Source organism: Labeo rohita, chromosome 15 (assembly GCF_022985175.1).
Source record: "Labeo rohita strain BAU-BD-2019 chromosome 15, IGBB_LRoh.1.0, whole genome shotgun sequence".
Classification (NCBI taxonomy): domain Eukaryota; kingdom Metazoa; phylum Chordata; class Actinopteri; order Cypriniformes; family Cyprinidae; genus Labeo; species Labeo rohita.
The window spans coordinates 18,750,167-18,774,125 of NC_066883.1; the positions used below are offsets into that span (position 1 = coordinate 18,750,167).

Sequence of the window (23,959 nt, forward strand, 5' to 3'; positions counted from 1 at the left end):
TCAAAGTTAAAACTTTTTAAAACTTCATAAACTTTTCAAACTCTTTAAAACTTTCTGTTCCGGCTTTCTCAAGCCAACTTACAGTTTGTCTTGACAAACTTTTTTATCTAGTTTTCATATGTACCCGTTCAGTTTGTTGATTTCATAATTCAGCTCTTATCATTAAAACACACAGCAAGATTATTATAGTTGGGGATTTTAATTTTTTGTTTATTTTTTAAATCATTTATCTTAGACTTGTTTTAAGAAATTATTTTCATCCCTTTATGTTTGAAAAGCGATGTGATTGAACAAACATTTTTCGCGAAACACTGAAACAACACTTGCATGAAATAGCTGGCTTTAATAATAATAATAACAATAACCTTAAATAGTAGAGATATAATATTTGATGAAGCCATAATTACAATCAGTTTTGGGAAGGTTACTTTGGAAATGTAATTACAGATTACAAGTTACCCTATTTAAAATGTAATAAGTAGTGTATTTCAATTACTTTTTTAAAGTAATGTAACTGATTACATTTGATTACTTTTCTAAATTTAAACTTCAATTTTTTTTTCTAAATTTTGCTAAACTGTTAATCATTTAAACGTTTAAACCAGGCTGGGTTGGCTTACAGTAACTACTCAACACTGATTACTGTCAGACTTCACAAATCTGTCATCACTTGAATTAAGATAATATTAATTTCATTTTATTCATTTATTTAATTTTAGGAAACACTGGCATCTAACAATGCCTAGGAAAAGAACATAGTTACTGCCCAACACTTAACTATTATAAAAAATGACACCAGCAAAAACATATTCATTTTGTGCCAATTCTTACTTATCTAGGCTACTCTTATCTTTTCACTAAAATCAAAGACTAAACAGATTTCTAAAATCAAATCTTTCATTAACTGAGTCGAATTTAGATCTATATTGAGATTTTTTTATTTTATTATTATTATTATTATTAATTAATTTATTTATTTATTTTTTACTGACTGACTGACTGACTAAATCTCACAAATGTTGCTGTACAGATGAAATACTAATGGTCTGGGCAGACCTCTGTGATAACGTTAAGTTTCGTTTTTAGGAAATAGAGAGAAATAGTAGAGTATATATTCGCTGCAGAGCTGGTTACGCTCATTGAACATCTCTGGCAGGAACAGGAGCCGACACAAATGCGAGATGGACAAAAGTAACTGGTAAGAAACTTCTTTAACAGCAACACAGTAGAAGACTAAATGATATTCTGAGGAAATTTGGGTTGCATTCTTTTAGGAATCAAAGCGTTTTATCAATATAAATGTCGAGGATAATGGATATATAATCATTATAACCAACAGTTCATTTGCTGCTTGTCCTTCAAATATGCATGCTAACGGACTGTTATCAAATATTTTCATGTCTTGTTGGTTTGGGTCTCGACTCTAGTACTCTAGATCTGGACAGAGATTAAGTTTCGTTTCGCCGAACTGCGTCATCGCAGCTGCTGCAAGCGTCAGGAAGCTTTCAGGAATCTGAAACTGAGGGCGCAAACCGCGTGAAAACGAAAATGTGGCTTATGGCAAGCCGAAGTAGCTTTAAATACACTTTATTTCTAAATGTCGAAGTAGCTTTAAATTATGCAATCACTCATCGTAATTGCATTTTGACAAGTTAGAACTAATATAGCTCTCTAATTCAGTTTTTACTATTAATCATCGTGAGATCTCTCTATTCCAATTTTTACTAGTCTTACTAATTAGAGAGCTCAATAATTCAATTGTTACTAGTATGGTAGTATTCAAGAGCTCTGCAATTTTTTTTTAATAGTCCTATGTCTCTATTGACTTCCATTTGTTTTTAATTACAGAGCTCTACAACTGAATTTTTACTAGTAGGGGAGCACAGGGCACAAACTAACCCAGGGTTAGTTGTAACCCACGTGGTTTAAATATTTCCACACGTGCTAGCATAACCAAATTTACGGTATTTACTAGTTGCCATATCAACACTATATAGAGAAAAAAGTGTGCCAAAATAAAAAAATCTATCGCTGAATATTTATTTTACCATAGTAAAAGTATATTAAAGTATATTACTTAAGTTAATGTTTTATCTCAGTTTTTAGTATTCTTTTAAAATTAGGCAAATCTGCTATTATTTTAATGTCCAATCTGTTATTTATCAGTTTAGATAGTTTTTTAATGTTTTGCTAACTAGCAGAAAACACTAACCAGTTTTAAATTCCAGTTGAGGAATGTTAACACTGTGTAACAATGTGCCCCGCTATTATTAAACTATGCTATTCTATGACATTAGCGATGTAATTTACACCCTTTACTTTTGCGTCTCACATGTTACAATGTACCCCACCTACGGCGCATGTTGTCACATCACTTCCATTTTTTTGAGGTAAATAACGAAACACGTATATACTGTTATTGTGAAACAACATGACATATTTGTAATAGACGTGTGTGAAAATTATACTCTGAACCCCACATGGATTTACACAAACTGAGAAGGTCAAAAAGTGTAAGGTTGTGCCCCGCTCTTCCCTAAGTTTGAGAGCTCTATAAATCAATTCTAAATTTAATTACAATCAAAGGATTTAATTACATTTTTAAAAGTAAAAAAACATTAAAGATATGTTTAATTGCAAAGCTGTAATTACAACTGAATGTATTAAATTTAAATTAAAGTTACAAGTTCAATTAAAGAGCTCTCTAATTGGAATTCCAGCTAGTAACAACTGAGTTAGAGAGCTCTGTATTGTATTAGAAAACTCTGCAATTGCATTCTCACACCGTGTCTACACTGGATGCAACAGTTATTGTGTTGCGCCATGTTGCGCTGCAACAGCTAAAGTCTGTCTACACTGGACGCGACAAAGTGACCACTGCAAATCATCTGTACTTTGTGTCATTATCATAAATAAAACGTGGCATCAGTTTACTGTCAGAGATTTGCTGTGTCCAGTCACTTCATGCCACATGTAGTGTAGACAACATCACTAATTATAATGGGTTCTATTGTCTTTTTGTCGCGTCATGTCGCAACAACTGCAAGAGTTAGTAACTGAACTGGAGAAAATTACAATTGGATTTTTTTCTAGTAACAACTGACTTGATTGTACAAACTGATTGTTACTACAAACTGCATTGTAGAGTTCTCTAATTTAACTGTTGCTAAAAATGCAACAGCAGAGATCTCTAATTAAATTACAGATCTCTCTAATGCAATTGTTACCAGTAGGAATTTCATTATAGAGGTAGTTGTAATTACTAATGGTAATTGTTACTAGTAACAACTGAAGAGCACTCAAACTGATTTGTTACTAGTAAAAATGTAATTACATTAAAAGCTAATTTGGCTTGCCATAGGGAGCACTACTGAATAGAACACAGTGCTGTAGTCCGGAGAGTTTGGAACTATCTGGACTGAAAATAATAAGAAATTTAATAATAAATAAATAATAAATATTAAAATGTTCACACAAAAAATGGTTTTGTAGAAAAAATCCTTCTGGAACCTGTATTTTTTAGGAGTGTGGATTTAAAGGGTATTTAAATGGACTGTTAGTAAATATATTCATGTCTCGTTGGTTTGGGTCTAGGCTGAGATCTGGATTGAGTTTAAGTTTCATTTTGCCCAAGAGCGTCAGTGCAGCTGTATCTGAAACCCTAAAATTCATTTCTTTAGTTGTTTAGTCTTCCACATCTCTGAAAACAAAGATAGCACTCATTGTGTTTATTATTAAGAGAAAAGTGGTTATTATTATGCTTTTTTAGCCATTTTGTTCTTTACAGTTCTGGTCTCAGTAATTATAATTTATAACATTTCTTCTCAGGATTTCAGCCTTTTTGATGCTATGGCTTCTCATTTGTGTCGGTAAGTAGACAATGATATAAGTATGCAAACTTTATTGTTTATGAACATTATATCAAATAATAATGTGTATTTTATTGAACTTGCCCCTATAGGCTCCTCTCCCCTCTCAGTGATTGTCCAAGCGTCATCAAAGGTTGGTCTGCCGGCTGTCCTGCCGTGTTCTGTAGCATCACACATGGCGTCTGATCACACACCTCACATTCAGTGGCAGACCATAAGCGATTCAGTGCTTGAGCGAATGGGAGAGGAGCTGTTTCAAGGGGAGGCTTATAGAACCGGGTGGATGTCCCAGAGCAACAACTTGTGAGGGGAAACTGCTCTCTGTACCTGCAGGATGTAAGATTCAGCGATGCAGGCATTTATGAGTGTTACTTGGTGGTTGGGAAATCAAGTGTCAAGAAACAAATTTTTATTCAGAGCGTCCAACTTGCAGTTATAGGTGAGGGCACTTTAAAAAACACTTCTCAATGTACAAATTATATCAAAGGCAAAACTTTCATATGTATGTTTGGAAAAAACAAAGAAAGATTAAAAAAAAAAAAACGTTTGTGTCCTTCTACTAGTGTTTTGTACGGCAAGCTAAATTATCTTTTAATGTAATTGTATTTTTACTAGTATTTTTACTCTCTATAATAACTGTCTTTTAGTTAACTATAATAACTAAATCTAAACCTTTGTTCCTGTTCTTGTGGTAGATCACAAAGCCATCAGATCTGTGGAGACTGGGGCAGACCTGATCCTGGATCTGTATACGGATCAAGCTGAGCAAGTGATTTTTCAAAACTGTAATGAAAGCGACTGGACAGTCCTTTGGGAAAGAGGTGTCAAGAAAGGTTATCTGAAAGAGAGAGGCAACAAGTTGACTCTCAGGAAGGTTTCGGCCCGCAGTGCCGGAACATACAAAGTGCTTGACTCAGAGGGTTTGGCTCTCAGCACAGTGAAGGTCACAGTTACAGGTAGGCAACTTTTGCTGAGTATATTATTTACCAGTTATGTACTGTAAAAAAAAAATCTAACTTTGTTTTGTCAGACAAACTCTACTTTTTAAGGTGGACTGAACTATCCAATGTAGAAAAATGTTGACATTCTTAAAATATGAATTAAAGTCAATTATTTGTCTATTTAGTTTGAGAAACTAAAAATATTAAACAGCAAGAACTTACAATGTCATGTTTGGAGGTGAAGGCCCAACTTACAGGCTGCTGAACATGATCAATTTGATCAGTGTTGATGAACTTGACTGACTTAAAGTGTATTTATGCTCAAAGCATGGGGAGATATAATGACACAAATATTTGTTATTCAGAAATCATATGCGGTTTAGCTCTATGTAGTGCTTTGGAGTATATTTTGCTTTAACGGTTATATCTCCATGTAGTTTTTAGTTCTAATCACCATTATGGTGATTAGTGTTCTTCTGTAAATCTCATCCATTTCAGTAAATAAAAACTGTTCTTTAGTGAATGAAAGTCATTTTATATAATGCTTACAGTTTGCTCAACAAATCGATACACAAGTTAGACAAACTAAAAATCACTATTATGTAATATCTATGCTCATATTCACTTAAAATGCAAGCTGATTGAACAGTGATGAAACTAAATTTCTTTAAGTTGAGTAAACCCAAAAAAATGCATAAAGCCAGTTGCCTCAGGTTTAACCCTCTGGCCCTCATTATTTAGAGGTCACACTTGGCTCCTTCATGTTCAAAAGTGATCGAAGCCTTGTAAAAAATATTTTTCAATGAAAGCAGTAGCCTATTTCATAAAGGCAGATTAGTGCCATCTAGTGGGAGTGAAACAAGAAAAGCATATGTAATACCATGGTGATTCCTATACATCTTATTCTTCAATGCAGAAGTAAGCCTATGGGTGAGACTTCTGGTTAATTAGCCACTACAGGGAAATAACAAAAAGAATAACAACATGCAGTAAATGGTAGTAAACTCTGTGCACTACCAATCATTGTGTTCATAATTAAGATTATACATTAAAATAATATGGTGAAACACACCACTTTTCAACATCAAGCAGCAAAACGAGCTGTTTGGTACAGCTAAAAATAGCTGGACGTGGATGAGACTGGAAGTCATAAAATTTACAAATGGCCAAGCCCATTCTTACAGGAGAATTAAGGTGGATATAACTCTATATGAAGAGGCTCAATATTCTCAATTTTTTTTTACATAAATTCTTGTTTTTTTATTAAGGTATAATTGCATTTGGATATATATTTAGACATTCTCAAAGACTACTTTTTTGTCAAGGTTTAGATTTATTTATTTTTTGTTATTTGAAGTGTGAGGTTTTACATTAATACAGTCAAACCTAAAAACAGAGGAGGACATTTTGTTACACACAACAGATCAGAATTCAATAAAAATGTATCAAAAATGATCAGGAATGCTTTATTAGAGTTTTAACAGTCTGGGTCTGATTGAATCTCAAATCTCATTTGAGTCTTCAGTGTCATAATGTTACAGTCACACTAGTTCATCTGTGTATGTGTGTATATATTTGTGTGTCTCTGAGTGGGTGTGTCTGTTTTGTACACTTGATGTTTTAGAGTGTAACCACTTCCTTGCTGCCATTTTTCTTGCAATGCATTGTTTTTTTCATATCTCATACTTTTGCAAAAACTTTGTGTTACAATCACACCAGTTCATGTTGATTTGTAAATTGTATGAACAAAAGATTTTCTGAGTTTTTATACTTTTTTGACCCTTTAACATATCCAAATCATGTCCATGATTTTTGTATGTGTGTGTGTGTGTGTGTGTGTGTGTGTGTGTGTGTGTGTTCACATAGATAATGCGACAAAAGTTACCAAGTGACTTTTCCTATTCTGAAGTTTAAAAACATAACATTTTTCAGTCATTTTTGACCGAAGAGGCAAACATTTTTTTTCTGACTTTTTACAGGGGCCAGTTGTAATGACCTTGTTAATCCCAGTCTTTTTCTTGATTGCAGAACCTGTGCTACCAAAAGAGACAGAAACTCTGCAGATACAGTCTGCATCAGGTAAGCTGTACACAAGTAGAGTAATTGTTACTTGACAACCTAATAAAAAATATTTACATTAAACATATCCTGACTGTAAAGTAAGAAATGACTCTTTCCCTTTGATCTTTATTGTTTTTTGTTTGTTTTCCAACACTTTTTTCACTTTAGGTAAAGCTACAATGAGTATGCCACCATTAAGCCTCATTACTCTTTTCCTCACATTTATTCTAATGCTTCAAATAAACTGAGATTGTTCTGCTTTTTATTGTATTTTTCATTTAGCTTTTAACTGAACAATTTTAGACTACAATGTGGGACAAGTTTGAAAGAAACAATTGTGCAAACCATGTTTTACATAATGTATTTTATGTCTGTTGTTTTCTGTCTTGGGAGATATGAAAGCAATGTGTGAATACCTGAAACCTGTGGATAGTTTTGTAGTAGTTATTTTACTGTACACTGAATTGTTAAAATAGTTTTAAATAATAGTATTAATATTTAATAAATGTAACAATTATAAATAAACAAATACAGCCAAATTTATTTTTTACAGTTTAATTTTTAAGATATTTGAACATTTCTTAGCGATAGATGCTATTTACACTAAGTGAAAACACTGGAGCTGGCGTTTTGCTTTTGTGTTTTGTAATGCTGACTAGCCCAATCACACGTTGGTGGGCGGAGTTAGTGTAAATAGCCTCTGCCAACAAGACAGGCTGTTTAAATAGACATTCCGATTCAGGCTATTAAAATTGCTGACATAAAAATCATAGCACACATACATCTCAGAGATGTCTACTGTATTTAATATGTGTTGTAATCCCATTTATGTACAATATTGTATTACCAGAAAAGAAGTTACTGTGAAAGATTAAATAAAAATAAACTATCAATGTGAAGTTTCCACCCTCGGAACAACACACACAACAAGAAGAATATTGTAAGTGTATTATTTTATTACAAATGTACAAAAACAATAAAAAGACAGCAAATTAAACAGTTTGTAAAAAGGAACTACTTATACCTAAAAGGATAAGGTATATGCAGGTTGAAGACCTTAAAACTGTGAAGTTAATATACTTAAGAAATATTATTTAGTAAAATGCTGTATATTATTTGTTACAATTGTTATTTGAGAAGATATCACTGCTTTCAAAGTAGAGAAGGATTTTACTGGCAGGAATGTGTGATTATATGTATAAATGGTTAATATTCTGAAATTCCATCGTTCTACATTCAGTGACTCGAAGGGTTCTTGGTTTGTCACATTCGGGGCCGTTTTCAGTCTCGCGTTCCGCACGTGGGTAAAATGGACCTACCAACCAATTGAGAGGTGTGTTGTTGACCAGGTAGTCCATGACGTGATCCATGGAATCTCTTATTCTGTTCAACTGGGATTGACTGCTGGAGAGGACGCTGTCGGACAGATCACCTAGAGCCGCAGCCTTATTGAAGCTGCTGTAGATCTCCATGGCGGAGTGACTGACGGAGACGGCCTGGACCTGGATGTGCTGAGGGAGACCTTTGAGGCTGGACACCAAGACCAAGCATGTGCTCTGAAGTTGCTGGCTGAGGTTGTGGGCAATGGTCAATGTACGCGACTCAATTTGCTGAAAAACATTCGCAAAAGAGAACATGAGAATGAGAAATTGAGAAATACTCAATCATGTAACTAAACTCCATGTCACTAAAAACACAAAATTCAGATCGTACAATATATAGTGCAATTGTTAAAACACCCAGTCTGCGATTTAACAACAAAATAAAAAAAAACACATTAAAAAATCATAATAAGATGGAAATAATGTAATTACAGTAAAAAATCTTTATTTTACAGTAGAATTGTGTTGTTATTACAATATATTTCTTATTATGTTTAATATTTTCACAATAAAATCTAAAAAAAATATATTAAATTAGTCGAAAACAGTGGGAATGTGGCCTATGAATTCCTGCATTTTTTTAACAAACAATTTTTAGGATTTTGCCATTAATTAATTTAAGCATTTAAAAAATTATTTTTATTTTGCATTCACCAACAAAATCACCCCTCTATAATATATTAGTATTGAAGTCATCTAGTGATTTTTTTTATATATCACACAAATTATATATCGCAGAATAACAAAATTTCACAAATTTCTAGTCATACGATATCTCAGATACCTCAGCTTCATTGTCTGTGACCATCCCGTTCTCTTCTTGACTCTGAGAGACAGTTTTCCACCCCATCAGGTAACTCAGTTTCTCATGTAGCTTCTGGTTAGACACATCCAAATTCTTGCGGGTATATTCAATCTAATAACAAAACAAAAGACATTAGAAGACAGCATTTTGACAGATATTATAGATCTCTGAATTCCTCTCAGATCAACCTACTAGATCCATGGTGTGGTTCAGCTGAGATATGGACTCCTGGCTGCGCTGAATGGCATTACGAACTTTATCTACAGCCCTCTGGTAAGCCCTGTCCCGGACTTTGCTGGACAAAGACCCCAGACGTACATAGTAACTGAGCGCATCACTGTTATTCTCCAATCCTCCGGAGTTCACTTCACTTTCTGAGAGAGATTACAAAAGGACAAGCAGAAAAACAGGACAAAGAAGCAACTGTTAGATTTGAGAAAGATTAATGAGGCTCAAATGAGGACAAAAATCAATTTCAGATTGCTAGTCAACAATCTCTTTGAGATATGCTTAGGTCTAATGTTCCACACATAAATGGGATTAATATTTCTTTTCCAGGAAAACAGAAACATTCCCAGTACTGTCTGATGCTCATAACAGAGCATACAGTAAATGACATACCTCATAAGAAGCATATCACAAGAACATCACAAGATATGCAGTTCTCAGAGCGCTTACGTGAGAGTCTCAAAAAGTATATTTATGCATTTTATGCATGTTTTTTCTCATTTGAAGAGCCATTTCCCTCATATACTTGTCACAACAGGGACGAAAAGTCTATCACAGCTTTAAAGGATATGTTTACTTCCATAATTAAGATTTTCTGATAATTTACTCACCCTCATGTGATCCAAAATGCCTTTCTTAAGTCACAAAAAAATTAAAGTTTTTGAGGAAAACATTTAAGGATTTTTCTCCATATAGCGGACTTCAATGGGAGCCAACATGAGAAAGTCCAAATTGCAATTTCAACACAGCTTCAAAGGGCTCTACACGATCTCAGATGAGGAATAAGGGTCTTATCAAGCAAAACGATTGGTCATTTTCTAAAAAAAATAAAAACGTATATACTTTTTAACCACGAATGCTCATTTTGCACTAGCTTGGCTTCATGCATTACGTAATCACGCACATGTGATGTAGGCGGCAGTACCGACCCAGTGTTTACAAAGCGAACAACAACTTTGAAGTTGGAGAAAATGGGATGGATTTTTTCGCCCTACCCTACCTTTTTGAACCGGAGTACACAGACGAAGAACTAACCACGTGCAACATTTGACAACATGACTATGTAATGTGTGAAAGCAAGGTGAGCTTTCGTGGTTAAAAAGTATATAAATTAAATTTGTTTTTAAGAAAATGACCAATTGTTTTGCTAGATAAGACCCTTATTCCACATCTGGGTTCGTGTAGAGCCCTTTGAAGCTGTATTGAAACTGCAATTTGGACCTTCAACCCATTGGCCACCATTGAAGTCCACTATATGGAGAAAAATCCCTGGAATTTTTTCCTCAAAAACAATTTCTTTTCGAATGAAAACAGAAAGACATGAAAATCTTGGATGACATAGGGGTGAGTACATCATCAAGAAATTTTTATTCTGGAAGAGAACTTTAATCTGAATTACAAAGTCTGTAAAAGTTTAATCTGAGCAATTTTTAAATCACAATCTAAATATCTGCAAAATATCCTAGTGCTAGTAAACACGGTCCATCCGTCATCCTCACCTCTTTCGTCCTCCGTTTCAGGTAAGTACTGCTCCAGGAGCGTCTCAGATGTGCTCAATGCAGTGTCCACGCCGCTGCTCATCAGTTTGACCACCCTGCTCTCCATCACCGTTTGGACTCCACCACTGACCACCGTCTTGGTCTTTTCCATGCCGTCCTGCACTGCTCCACGTGTCCTGTCCGTCACTTCACTGAAGGTGAAGGAGACTGACTCCTTGGCACCATTCATGGTCCCGCTGACAGCATCCTTGGCCCCTGTCACTGCCTCTTTGGCACTGGCGACAATCTGAGAGAGAAGAACACCATCAGAGCAGTGCTTAAAGAGTGTTATAACTAAAGTTGAATAAAGTCATTATTTTTGTTTTTTTGCGCACAAAAAGTATTTTCATAGCTTCATAAAATTATGGTTGAACCACTGATGTCACGTGAACTATTTTAAGGATGTTCTTACTACCTTTCTAGGCCTTGAACTTGGTAGTTGCGTTGCTGTCTATGCAGGGTCAGAAAGCTCACAGATTTAATCAAAAATATCTTAATTTGTGGTCCAGAGATGGACGAAGGTCTTACAGGTTTGGAAATGAGGGCGAGTAATTAATGAAAGAATTTTCATTTTTGGGTAAACTATCAGTGATTCATGTATATTGCAACATTGACACTATTTTTGGATTAAATCAACATTCAGCTGAGTCAAGCTAATTAACAACACCTCTACAGTTGAGCTGCTAATCACTGATTTGAACTTGTTTCATAACAAATGAACTTTACACATTTACTGAACTTAAATGAACTGACTGGAGCTGAATAATGACACTATTGTCTTGCTACAGCTGCTTTATAGCAGAATTTTGTGCATGCACTCATATGAGATCTCTGCAGTAGTTAACGACAATGGTCCAGTCAATTCCTGATGGACAAAATCAAGTCTCAACACATTTGTTCTTGTCTTAGAAGCTGTTTCACTTGGATATACGTCAAATAGGGAAGACAAAACAGTCGTAGTTTCCGTTTCATCCCGACTTTGACATTTAGACAATACTAAAGTGGAGTTTACGTAATACCTGATCAGACGGCTTGTGTAGGATCTGCAGAGTCTTCTCTATCTTATCCAGTCCTTTGCATGCCAGGTCATTGGCCATTGAGACTAGAGAGACACAGTAATGTTTGGTAAATACATTTTCGCACTGTAATCAGCCTTGATCTTAACCTGCAAACAAAAGACTTACTTTGAGGCTCGAGCTTGCCAATGATGGGTAAAGCACTGTGAAAAGCAGCTGAGGTTATGGATTTAACACCATTCTCAGCCACCTCACACACAGACTTCAAATACGGATGGTTGTTCTTGGTGTTACAGTAAACATTTGACACCAAGTCGTAGGTGGAAATCACCAAAGGAAGGTGAACTATGCGTTCAACCACATTCTAGAAAGGAACAGATAGGAATGAACACATTAACTGACATTCTAACCAACAAACATATATATGTATTTATTTTTCATTGTATTAATAATTAAACTGTATAAATGAGAATGGCACACCTGGTTATTCACAATGTCTACAGAACCCATGTCACTACAACTGGCAGAAAATCTGCAAAAGATCAGTCAAACTGTCAAAAGAGTATTAAAGATAGTATTTAATCTATCTCAGAAAAACTTAAGGAGGTTTAAATATCAGAATAAGAAAATAAATTCGTTACCTGTTTTGCTGTTTGAGGTTGCAATTGACAAAATGCACGAACTGACTCTCAGTCTAATTGAGGATTGAGCGACCGTTCCGGTTTTTATAGGCAGGATCTCCGGTGATAAAATGTAAATGACGTCACGACGACTGATGTAGACCAAAGGTCGTGGATTTCACTGTATGACATAACAGTGCTTACAAAAACATTCAACGGTCAAGCACAATTTTTACTTCTGCGAAGTTTAAAACATTCTCAGTTTCGCGCTTGTGCAGCCGCTTCACGCCTGTAACTTGTGACTTAAGAATTACTGAAAACTAGCATCTGATGGCACCAACTTCCCGTTTCACTGACTTACTAATTGAGTTATGTAGGTGAAAGTTCACACATGGAGTCAGTTCAGGCGAAGTAGGGCAAGTAATACTTATCATAGTTCATCGTCACAAAGGACTTTGTAATTCTAAAAATGTTGTCATCTGTCTGACATCATCATCATCACCACCACAGTGGACGTGATTAGCTTCAGCATCTCACTGCATGTTATTAAGCACTTCATAGACAAATAAGAACAGGTAAAAACATATGGAGAATAAAAATTACCTATACAGAAAACTTGAATGTTTCATTAATCGTTAATTTTCATTAAACGACACTAAAATTACTCGTTTGGTTTAAAAAGGCGTTATTTATTAAAACCACATCTGTTTCAGTATATCATCTTTCAGACAATAATGTCATACATGTCATTTATTCATTTTTAACTCAGCTGTTCGGCTATTAAACTATTTTTTCGCCTCATTAGTGAAATCCTCTGTTCGTTTCATATGCTCTTCTGTTCACTTTCTTACCGTTGCCTAATCGTTATGTCTCCAAAAGACTTTTAAGACTTTTTTAGTTGAGTCAAAAACACTCGAAACGATATCGTGTGATTCCTAAACGTACCGTTTAGAAAGGTTTTGTGAATCGATTCATTGGAAAGAACCGACTCAAAAGAATGATTCGCACAAAATGAACACTACTGAGATGAATGCGGTTCAGTGATGTGATTTTCTGTTTCAGTAAAAAAACATACACATGCTGCTGTGATATATATTTAATTTATTTTATCCTACGAGTTAACTATTAAAGACTACAACAGAATACATATTTTTCCTCTCTTGAATTAGACTTTTTGATATACTGTGTTCAAGAAGGGATAATTGTTTTGTACACTTCAACAAAAAGGTCGTACCTGTAACTTATTGTTATGGTTTGTAAATACTGTAAATAGGCCTACATATAATATATCAAGAAATATATGTATCATGAAAGTGTTGTAGCGTTGTATAACCACTAGATGTAGCTAAATTAAAAGAAATAAAATAGCGTTTTAGTCGCTTTTCTTTAGGTATCCTGCTCTGAGGTTGGTTGCCACATTTTTTTTCTTTGAAGAATATCTCTGGTGGAAAAAAACAGTAATACATATAGGTAATACAGACCAAAATACTTTTTGAATAACAAACCAACCAGTGTTGTTATTTTTCTTTAATGATAAAAAGGCTGTATTTTATAGATTCTTGACGGGTTGGAAATTAAAAAGAGGGAAAACATTCAGATGTTTTATTTTAGTAACAACATCCAGTGAACCAGTAATTAACCCTGTGCCAACCAACCCCATGTCTCAAAATCATAGGAATTTGTACAGATAAAATTATCAGAAATTTTTAAACATATTAAATTAGACCTCATTCATTCAAAACATGGCAACTGACACATTTAGAAGGGTCTATTTTATAACTCAGCACAAAATAAGATATGATATGCTGTCATTGGAAGAGTACAGTGACACTGACTGATTGAAAGAAAATAAAGATTATTTAGGGGTACTTGTGATATTTTTAATCTGCTGTTTGGACTTTCATTCTGACGGCACCCATTCACTGCAGAGGATCTGCTGGTGAGTGATGTAATGCTAAAGGGAAACAAACTCATCTACATCTTAACCTGATGGACTTTTTGGGTGAACTATTTTCTTAACTGACACATTAGCACTATTTAGGACAGCATACATATATATAGTAGCCTAAAGCAATCACATTTAGATCTTTTGGTGTCTTGGAATTCAAGGTTCTGTGCTGACATCATAGTGGTGTTGACTGCGGTTGGCATCTTGTGCTGACAAGACCAAAAGATAATGATCACTCAGGACAAAGAGCAAAATGACTTCACACTGTCATTCTACTGAATCATTGAAACAAAACTCTGACTCGGCCATCTGATAGAATTTGCTTTGCAGGGAAATTGAATCTGGCATCTGCCCATTAGAGACAGGACACAGTTAGAGATCACAGGTGCCCATGCTATCAAATATAGTTATGCAAGTGGGATCAGCAGAAAGTAAACAGACAGTGACATTTATTGATAAAGGAATAATGTGATTAATAGATGCAGCAAATACAAAGAGAATACTTGTGAAATCGCATAAGTCAAACAGTCAAGAGAGAGCATATACTAATGTAACAGTTAAGCATTTGCAATTTGCATCACAAGCGATAACATAAATGCATCTGAAAGATCACAAAATCTGCTTAAAGGGGTCATCACATCTATTTATTTTTGTTTTAATATGTTCTTCTGGGTTTCCTTATAATGTTAATAAAGTTTTTTTGCACAAAAAACAACAACAAATATTTGGAAAAATGAACATTTTTAACCCTCATTCTCACCTCCTGTCTGAAACGACCTGTTTTACGGTGCGGGCCCTTTAAGGCTTTTCACGAATCGGCCACTGTTATGATTGGCTAATGTCATTCCATAGGAAACAGTATCAACGCCCCCTGTTATTGCATGTGAGTGTTTTGACAACATAATTTAAAAAAACGGCAATTTCCAGACAAAGCATTATGAGATCATTTACTTACTGTTTGTGATGCAGCTGCAATCAGATCTAGTACCGCTTCATCTTTCATCAAATGTTTCTTTGTGAACTCTCCAACACACTGTGCCTCGTTTACAAAACAAAATGCCCTGATCAATCCTCAGACATGATCCAGGATGCCATTAAATGTAAACTATCCACTTGTTCCTTACATTAAGATCCTTCTGATATCTGTACAAAGATGCGAACAAGCTGTTTAAACCAAACTGTTTCTCTATATTTGTCCTATTGACGACAGACTCAAGCGTGTGGACTGTGTTAGAAAGCGAATGTGCATCTGTATACTGTATCCAGTGTAGACAAGATAGCAGCAGTGACTGTAATTTCTATTTGTGACCCTGGACCACAAAACCAGTCATAAGTGTACATTTCTTAAAATTGAGATTTAGCTTTCCGTTTATGTGTGGTTTGTTAGGAATAGACAATATTTGGCCAACATCAACTATTTGAAAATCTGGAATCTGATGGTGCGAAAAAATCAAAATACTGAGAAAATCGCCTTTAAAGTTGTCCAAATTAAGTTCATAGCAATGCATATTACTAATTAAAAATTAAGTTTTGATATATTTGTGGTGGGAAATTTACAAAATATCTTCATGGAACATGATCTTTACTCAATATCCTAATGATTTTTGGCATAAAAGAAAAATAGAAAAATTTGACCCATCCGATGTATTTTTGGCTATTGCTACAAATATACCTGTGCAACATAAGACTAGTTTTGTGGTCCAGGGTCACATTTGCTTTTGATGCAACGCGACACTCGCATTCAGTGTGTCAGCCGTTTGAACGCCAGTGGGTGGGGCCTATGGTGAGAAGACAACTATTCGTCGATATCTTGCTCTGGAGGCAGTGTTCATGCAAACTTTTTGTGCCCGGGTGACGTCATTTTGCACCTCGGATCCAAACAAGACATTTTTGGAGCTTGATTTAATAAAAGCTTTATTTCTTATAAGGAGAACGTTTTAAGTTATGAAACTTGCAGGAAGTTTTAATGGTACAAAGACTTCTAATATGCCAAAAGATCAAGGCAAATTTCATTTCTCATGTCGTGACACACTTTTAAAGGGATAGTTCACCTAAAAATTACATTTTGTCATCATGTACTCACCCTCAAGTTGGGTTATGTATTGAAGGTATGAATTTTTTTTTCTTCTATTGAACACAAAAGAAGATATTTTGATTGTTAAGAATCTTGAGTAAACAGCCGGTAGCCACTGACTTTTATAGTACGGAAATCAAAAAAGACACTCATACATGTTTGGAACAATTTGAGGTTAATTAAATTGATAAAATAAAAATAAAAAAATTGTGTGAACTATCCCTTTAACTTCAAAATGGAACAAAAACAAGTTAAAGATAGATATAGGCCTCAGACTTAAGGTTTCAGAAGGTCAAGTGTAAAGGTTTTTATATTATTATTAGTAGGGTTAACACAAGGCCGTTGTTCTGTTTCAGTTCTCTAAAAGTTTACATGTATGTAAATAACTGTTGGAATAGTTCACTCAAAAATGAAAATTCTGTCATGAATTACTCACCCTCATGTTGTTCCAAACCTGTAAGACCTTCGTTCATCTTCAGAACACAAATTAAGATATTTTTGATGAAATCCGAGAGCTGTCTTACCCCCAACAGACAGCAACGCAACTAAAATGTCCCAGGCCCGAAAGGTAGTAAGAACATCGTTAAAATAGTCCATGTGACATGAGTGGTTCAACCATAATTTCTCGAAGCTACGACAATACTTTTTGTGTACTTTCATGTGTCGCCAGAGTGACTTTATTTTTACTGTACTTATTTTTTGTACTTTATTTTTCAGTTTTTATTTACTTTTTTGTTTTTCATCATTAATTTCATTATACGTTTGTTTAGAATTTGCAGAAAATATGTTATTCAATGCTAAATAAAATTGGTACAAAAAAAAAATTAATTTGCCCTGAGAAATATTCACTGTAGTAAACCGTGTGAATCAGAATAACTGTTTAGAAGGGCGGGAGCTAATGATTTTCCTCCCGTCAGTGTGTTTAAGCGCTGGGAGGAGCCTTTGACAGTCGCCGCTTTGGGGTTGAGTTGATTTCTATAGTATATCGCACGAACTGACGCTGCTGTGTTCCGCTTACAGATCTGCGCACGGACGCATGTTTTGGACGCTCGCTAGCGGACAGCGGAGAGCGCTGGAATGATATTCATGGGCGGTGGACGTATAAAATGACCTTTTGTAATAACGACGAGGGCTTGGATTTTTCGTGCTCATCGCTGGAGTTAATCTCTTTTTATTACACTCTATTTATGTTGATTTAGGAACTCTCCGTCGTTCGCGCAGTTTGGATTTTCATTCCAGAATGGACCGCGTCAAGAGTTCCATGCAGCAAGTCCCCAACCCGATTCCCAAAGTGCTCAGCCGTCGCACTGGCGGTGCCAACAGTTTGGAAGTTGAAAAGGAAAACTTCGAGCGTAATCAGGTAAGGAACTGTAAACACCACAGGGCAAGTTTTTTCATGCAGCCAATATATCACCAACGAGCTCTTTGTATGGCAAGCCCTTTTTTGATTTATTGCTTAAAACTAACTTGTATCCTATCTAGTTTTTATGTTGCAAGTTCTTGTTTTAAAATTACTAGCATTCCGATGGAGTTTAGTAGTAGGATGTCTATTACAGTAATCATTGATATTAGTACTTATCCCTAAGTCAACATTTTACATTTACCTAACATTTCTTATCTCCGTTGCAAATGCGTTTTAGTAGTTAAAGCTTAATAGTTCAATTAAAACTGTACAAGTAAGCTATTTTAAACTTATAAATTCACTAATAAATTCAAAAATATTTTGTGATGTATTCTTATAGGTGTCTGATTGATATATGAATTAGGTACCAGAATACGTATCAGTCGAAAGTGAGCAACTCAAATCTCACAAATCTTGATTGAATTCAGTTAAGAAAATTTTCTGTTTGTTAGGAGTATAAACTGAATACAGGGTTTGCACTTGCGTCACGGTTTGGTCAAGTACCTGGATGCGCGGACATATTGGCGATTCTTGGCTGCAAACAACAGCATTGACTGCACGATTAATGTACTACTGAATACGTTGTTCTGCTAATTTATGCTGTCTAAAACATGGAGAAAATGCATGGAAGCTGCTAAATCATATAGAGAAGGACTTAATAAGGAGGAAAGGGTTGATATTGAGACAAACTTAAGTTAATAGGTGGTGAAGATAGTTATGAGTAGTATTAAGTAAGATATTAGCATAATATTTCACCTACTTGACCGAAAATTATATGAACAAACATGAATGTTGTCAAGATTCTTGTCCTGGAAATCCTGATTCAGTCTGGTCAACCACAAATGCCTTTTGCTCCTCAGGCAGTTTTTTGTACTCTTCTCCTTGATTTGTTATAACTTTTGGCCGTCTTTAGTACTCCAAATGTTTTTCCTGGTCCTGACTGATTAGTACATCTCAAAACATGACAGTATTGACCATTTTCAGTAGCAATAATCAGCAAAATATGCAAGCTTTGTTCGGCTCAGTGGCTTATGTTCAGTGTCGCCAGTATGGCCGATTGATGATGCGTTGTGAAAACACTCTATAGATACTTGACAATTTTGTAATAAGTATTGTAAAAAAAATATTTTTTAAGCTTTTTGAAGGAAAATTAAAATTCTAATTGTTTCTGCTTCAAAATTGTATGTTTAATTTAATGTTACTTGCCATTGTTTTTGTGTCTATCAATTTCTGAGTAAAAATTGTTTCATAATTCATGTAGTAAATTCTACACTGTTTTTGTTGTCAGTGTAATTGTATCTAATAAATACTAGGAAAAACTAGTCACTAGTGGACTGTTACTGTTAATTTTTGTATTAGCAACAATTTTTTGTATTTTTTCATTTTTTAAGAGCAAATATTAACAACACAAAATTAATCATTAAAGGAATACATGGTAAATAGCTTGCCATATCTTTAAAAAAAACCCTTTTGAACTATGGAACAGAGTAGGTAGTCAAAGAGCATTATTTGTTTTTAATTTAATGTATTACTAAATCAAGCTAACGTACATGTTTTAAAACAAATCGTTGTCTGTTTTCTCACTTTGAGTTCACAAATCCCCATAGTTCTTACTTGTAAGGGTGCACAATTTTTGCCATCAGATTTTCTCAAGATCTTCATTTGGTGCCCAAAGCAGCCTACTAATGTGTGCTTTGCCAAACCATAAAATAAATTTTTATTTCCACCGTAAAAGCCGTCATGTTTACAAAACGATAATTGATGGGCTGTTCAATTCAACCTTCAGTTCAGTGAACCTTAGACCACATCGCACCTACATTTTATCAGTCCACATTCTAGGGTCATTGATTCAGGATGGGAACAAAGTTCATTACATGCACACGTTTTTCATAATATGACATTAATGTGCATTATAAAAGGTTTAACTCATTATCTGTGACTGAGTCTTCAGTTTCCAAACTGATGGCCATGTATCGAGCCGACCTAAAAGCTTTTAGCGGCTCAGAGGACTGAGTTTGACGGTCATGCATTCTGCTTCTTGGTGGATTTCCATGTGTCTTCAGTCTTTGAGAGACGAATAAACAGTATCTTGTTTATCGTGACCTTTTTACAGCGTACATGCATTGAATTATGCAGCCAGTATCTGGGTGCTTGAGCCTGAAAGAGTGTTGTGAAGTATAGAGAAATGCATTCTCATTGTTCATGCGCTCTTCTCACTTCTCTGGGGGTCTTTCCCCTCCCCATCCAGACACGGCCATCAGGAAAAGTAGGTCACATGAATGAAGCTGCAGCCGACTGCCCTACTGGTGGGTTTCAGAGCGTTTGAAATCAGCATGACCTCGTTCTTGCTGAGATTTGTCGAGGTAGACATAGTGGCGGCAACTTAAATTCGCGTAATTTCTGGTTTGATAACAATGTCAGCAAGCTGCAGCATCACGTTTGACTCGAGCGTGCAATATTCAGTCCTGTTTACAACTAGGACAGTGACATGGATTAGCGAGACTCGTGTGACGCATGCGCTCTTGAACTCCTTTAGGAGCGATCACTGGGTCAGACCTAAACTTGAGTTTTTCTGTTTCTTAATTTAACCAAAAACAGGCCCAAAGTGCAAAAGTTGAACTATAAAGCCTAAACTGAACACTTGTGTCTAAAAATAACACTTCAAACTGATCAGGTCTGAGTAGGAAATGCTATTGTGAGCAGTCCTTATCAGGTAGTTTGCCTGGAGGAAGTCTGATCCCATAATATCCCGTCTCTTTTCTGGCCTTGGAACGCTATGTTTAGATTAATAGGCCTTCTGTGGTGTGAGTTCAGCCTGTTTTAGATGAGAGGATGTAAGTGTGGTGCTCTGTAATGACATGAGCATGGTTTGCCTTGTGGCTGGGTGTTAGAAGACTAGCATCTACTTAACTGGAGTTTTATATGGAGGAAATCTAAGCAGGGAACCTTTGTTGTGGTCGGAGTCTAGCGGAGGGACATCCGGCCAGCCTCGGAATCCACACGGATGAAATAACATGTTAAGAGAGTGTTGCCAAAATAAGTCATCTGCGAATCAGTCTCGAGCGTCGTAAACATCCCGCAGAACATTTTGTATCAGACACAGTTCAAGATAGTCAGTGTGAAAGCAAAACTGAGCCCATTCACTTTGTTTATTTTTTTCTAAATGGTTAAATCGAGAATGCTTCTCTTCTGAAACGACTTTACTTTTCTGCTGATGTCACTAAGGCCACGCGCGCCATTGGATATTGTTAACCAATAGCCAATAAGGTGGTTACGCATTTTTATCCCTTTTCATTCCTTCGTTTGTATGGAGAAGTAAAAGGGTTTTTTCTCACAGTTGTGAATTTACATTTTACATGAACTCGCAATTCAGAGAAATTAAGTCAGAATTGCATGAGAAAAACTCGCAATTGGTATAAAAATTCTCACAAACGCAACTATTGCGAGTATTGTTTGTATCTCGCAATTATGACTTTTTTCTCGCAATTCCGAGTTTAAATCTCGCAATTGTGTGTTTTTTTTTTCTTGCAACTGCGAGTTTATATCATGCAATTATAACTTTATTTCTCAGAATTGCGAGGTTATATCGTAGTGCTGTCATACGATTAATCGCGATTAGTCGCATCCAAAATAAGTTTTTGTTTACATTATATGTGTCTACTGTGTATATATAAATATAAATATAAATTTATATATAAATATACATTATATATAAACATAACATTTTTCTTAAATATATACATTCATGTGTGTGTACTTTTATTGTGTACTTTTATTTTGGAATGTGTTTAGTCGCGATTAATTGTTTGACAGCACTATTTTATGTCACGCAATTCTGAGAAAAAAAGTCAGAATTGCGAGATAAATAGCAATTATCTTTTTTTATTCAGTGGAGGAAACAGGCTTCCAAAGGTTTGCCGGCATTCTTAAATGTAACATTCTTTTTTTTTTTTTGTATTTTTCTGTCTAAATGAAAGCTTTTTCAGATTTTTCAGATGTACTGTAAAATAAAATTAATTTTGTTAAATACTTTTCTTAAATACTATTTTTATTTAGCTGTGAAATATTACAATACTAATATTTATTATTTTGTTTAATATTTTTATTTAGTAATACATAATAATAATAACAACAATATGATTATAATAAATTCATTACTATTATTGGTGTTTTATAGTCATATAAATGTATAATTATGACTGTACCCACCATTAAGATCCTTGAAGTTTGGACCCCTGTATTTTTTCTGAGCTGTATAAAAATACTTGCCTCATGTTAACTTGACTTTGGTGCTGTAAGGATATTGCACAATGCCAATATAACGACTTTCTCATGAGCTGGTCAGCGGCCTTATAGTGCCCATCTATGTCACTTTGACACATCTATGACTTTACTGTTCACAGAGGCTGATGAGAACAAATTCCAGGGCAACATTATGAAATTTATGTTCATAAAGTGAGAGATAAGATATAATTAGCTAATCTAAATCTTTTCCTCAAATCATGCAGTGCTAATCCAAATAATTCACAGTTTCCATCTCATGTCTTTAAAAGACAAATATCCTGTTTCACTGGAAATGTGTCACATCGGGTCAAATGATTTGCGAAAAAGGTTTCACATTAACTTTTAAAGGGACAGTTCACCCAAAAATGCAAATTACCCCATGATTCACTTACCCTCGAGCCATCGTGGGTGTATATGACACCTAGATAAAGGTGATAAATACAATCGGAGTTATATTAAAAATGTTCTGGCTTTGCCAAGCTTTATAATGGCAGTGAATGGCTGTTGAAATTTTGAAGTCAAATAAATCAGTAAATCAGTAAATCATGGAGTAATTCATCATCATTTGCATCATTTCAAATGATTTCAGCATCATTTGCATTTTTCATTAACTTTTTGCTGAAAATCTACTTCAAGATGACTTTTTTTCTTCTTCGGAACAGATTTGGAGAAATTCAGTTACATCACTTGCTCACCAAGGGATCCTCTGCAGTGAATGGGTGCCGTCAGAATGAGAGTTCAAACAGCTGATAAAAACGTAACTATAGTATACAAGTAATCTATACGACTCCAGTCCATCAAATAACATCTTGTGTACTGAAAAGTTGTGTGTTAATCCATCATTAAGTCTATTCTGGCCAAATAATCCATAATAACGCTTCTTTTAATGGAAAAAGTCCATAAACTTGTAAATGTTGATTGTTCTGTGCATATTTCTCTCCTGATTCAGACAAGATGACTTTTTCATCAAGAAAGCAATGATGACTCATATTTTAGCTGAAAGCAACAGTTTGACGTTAACAACGCCTTAATGATTTTGTTACAAATACACAGCTTTTCACATCACAAGACATTAATTGATGAAATAGAGTCATATGGATTACTTGTGGATTACTCTGATGTTTTTATCAGCTGTTTGGGCTCTCATTCTGACGGCACCCATTCACTGCAAAGGATCCATTGAAGAGCAAGTGATGTAATTGAATTTCTCCAAATCTGTTCTGATGAACAAACAAGCTCATCTACATTTTGGATGGCCTAAAGGTGAGTAAATTATGAGCAAATGTAATTGTTTTTTGAGAGTTAATTTAGGTCATTTTGTCTCCATTCGTCCCATATTTCCTCATCCTCCTCTTGTTATATCAACTATCCTACGTTAAAGCATTTAAGTTTATGACCCTGCATCTCTTGTGCTTGTCTTCCTTCTTGTGTTGGTACTGTGCCCGTAAAGGAATTCTCGGGAGGAGCCTAATCTTGCCCCCCTCTGTTTTTCCAGGACTCGCCCGCACAGAGCCAGACAGTTGTAATCTCGCCTCCCTCTAAGCAGCCAGTCTCTACTTTCAGCATTTCACTTTCTCTGTCTGTAGTAGTTTCGGTATCCTACCATCTTTTAGTATCTTTCTTTTACTCTCTTTGCATCTCAAATGTTCACATTTACTGTAGCTCCTCTTGTGGTCCAGAGGGCGAGGAGAGTTTGTTGGGGTCATTGACAGCAGGAGGGCATGTATGAAAAGCCCTGAGACAGCAGAACACATGGGCCCTGGCCTGTGGCCTCCGATCGCTCGCTGTGGA

At 35.2% G+C, this 23,959-nt stretch overlaps 3 protein-coding genes across 3 annotated transcripts in view; 2 read left to right on the forward strand and 1 right to left on the reverse strand.

Moving 5' to 3' along the window:
- The first annotated feature begins 1,068 nt into the window (after nucleotides 1-1,068).
- lgals17 (galectin 17) lies at nucleotides 1,069-7,830 on the forward strand. Its single transcript, XM_051130035.1, is given in 7 exon segments — nucleotides 1,069-1,198; nucleotides 3,829-3,869; nucleotides 3,962-4,138; nucleotides 4,141-4,308; nucleotides 4,565-4,825; nucleotides 6,839-6,889; nucleotides 7,040-7,830. Coding segments are annotated over 7 exon segments (795 nt in total). The 5' UTR covers nucleotides 1,069-1,181; the 3' UTR covers nucleotides 7,120-7,830.
- A 91-nt stretch (nucleotides 7,831-7,921) lies between these two features.
- plin2 (perilipin 2) lies at nucleotides 7,922-12,727 on the reverse strand. The gene is made up of 8 exons (XM_051130034.1): nucleotides 12,482-12,727; nucleotides 12,321-12,372; nucleotides 12,009-12,204; nucleotides 11,844-11,926; nucleotides 10,786-11,071; nucleotides 9,251-9,432; nucleotides 9,038-9,169; nucleotides 7,922-8,481 (listed from the first exon to the last, which is right to left on the reverse strand). The coding sequence occupies exons 2-8, from the start codon at nucleotides 12,348-12,350 to the stop codon at nucleotides 8,062-8,064; spliced, it is 1,329 nt and encodes a 442-aa protein (XP_050985991.1). The 5' UTR covers nucleotides 12,351-12,372; nucleotides 12,482-12,727; the 3' UTR covers nucleotides 7,922-8,061.
- Nucleotides 12,728-17,461: 4,734 nt separating this feature from the next.
- hip1 (huntingtin interacting protein 1) overlaps nucleotides 17,462-23,959 on the forward strand; it is a 60,630-nt gene continuing 54,132 nt past the window's right edge. The window contains exon 1 of the mRNA XM_051129566.1: nucleotides 17,462-17,842. Coding sequence (XP_050985523.1) covers nucleotides 17,723-17,842 — 120 coding nt within the window. The 5' untranslated portion in view covers nucleotides 17,462-17,722. The remainder of the gene's footprint in view (nucleotides 17,843-23,959) is intronic.

Coding starts and splice junctions, on each gene's coding strand:
- plin2 (XM_051130034.1), bottom strand. CDS start 12,350: ATGGGTTCTGTAGACATTGTGAATAACCAG. Junction 9,433..10,785: donor TGAAACGGAGGACGAAAGAG/GTGAGGATGACG, acceptor AATCTCTCTCAG/AAAGTGAAGTGAACTCCGGA. Junction 8,482..9,037: donor TCACAGACAATGAAGCTGAG/GTATCTGAGATA, acceptor AATGTTTTTCAG/CAAATTGAGTCGCGTACATT.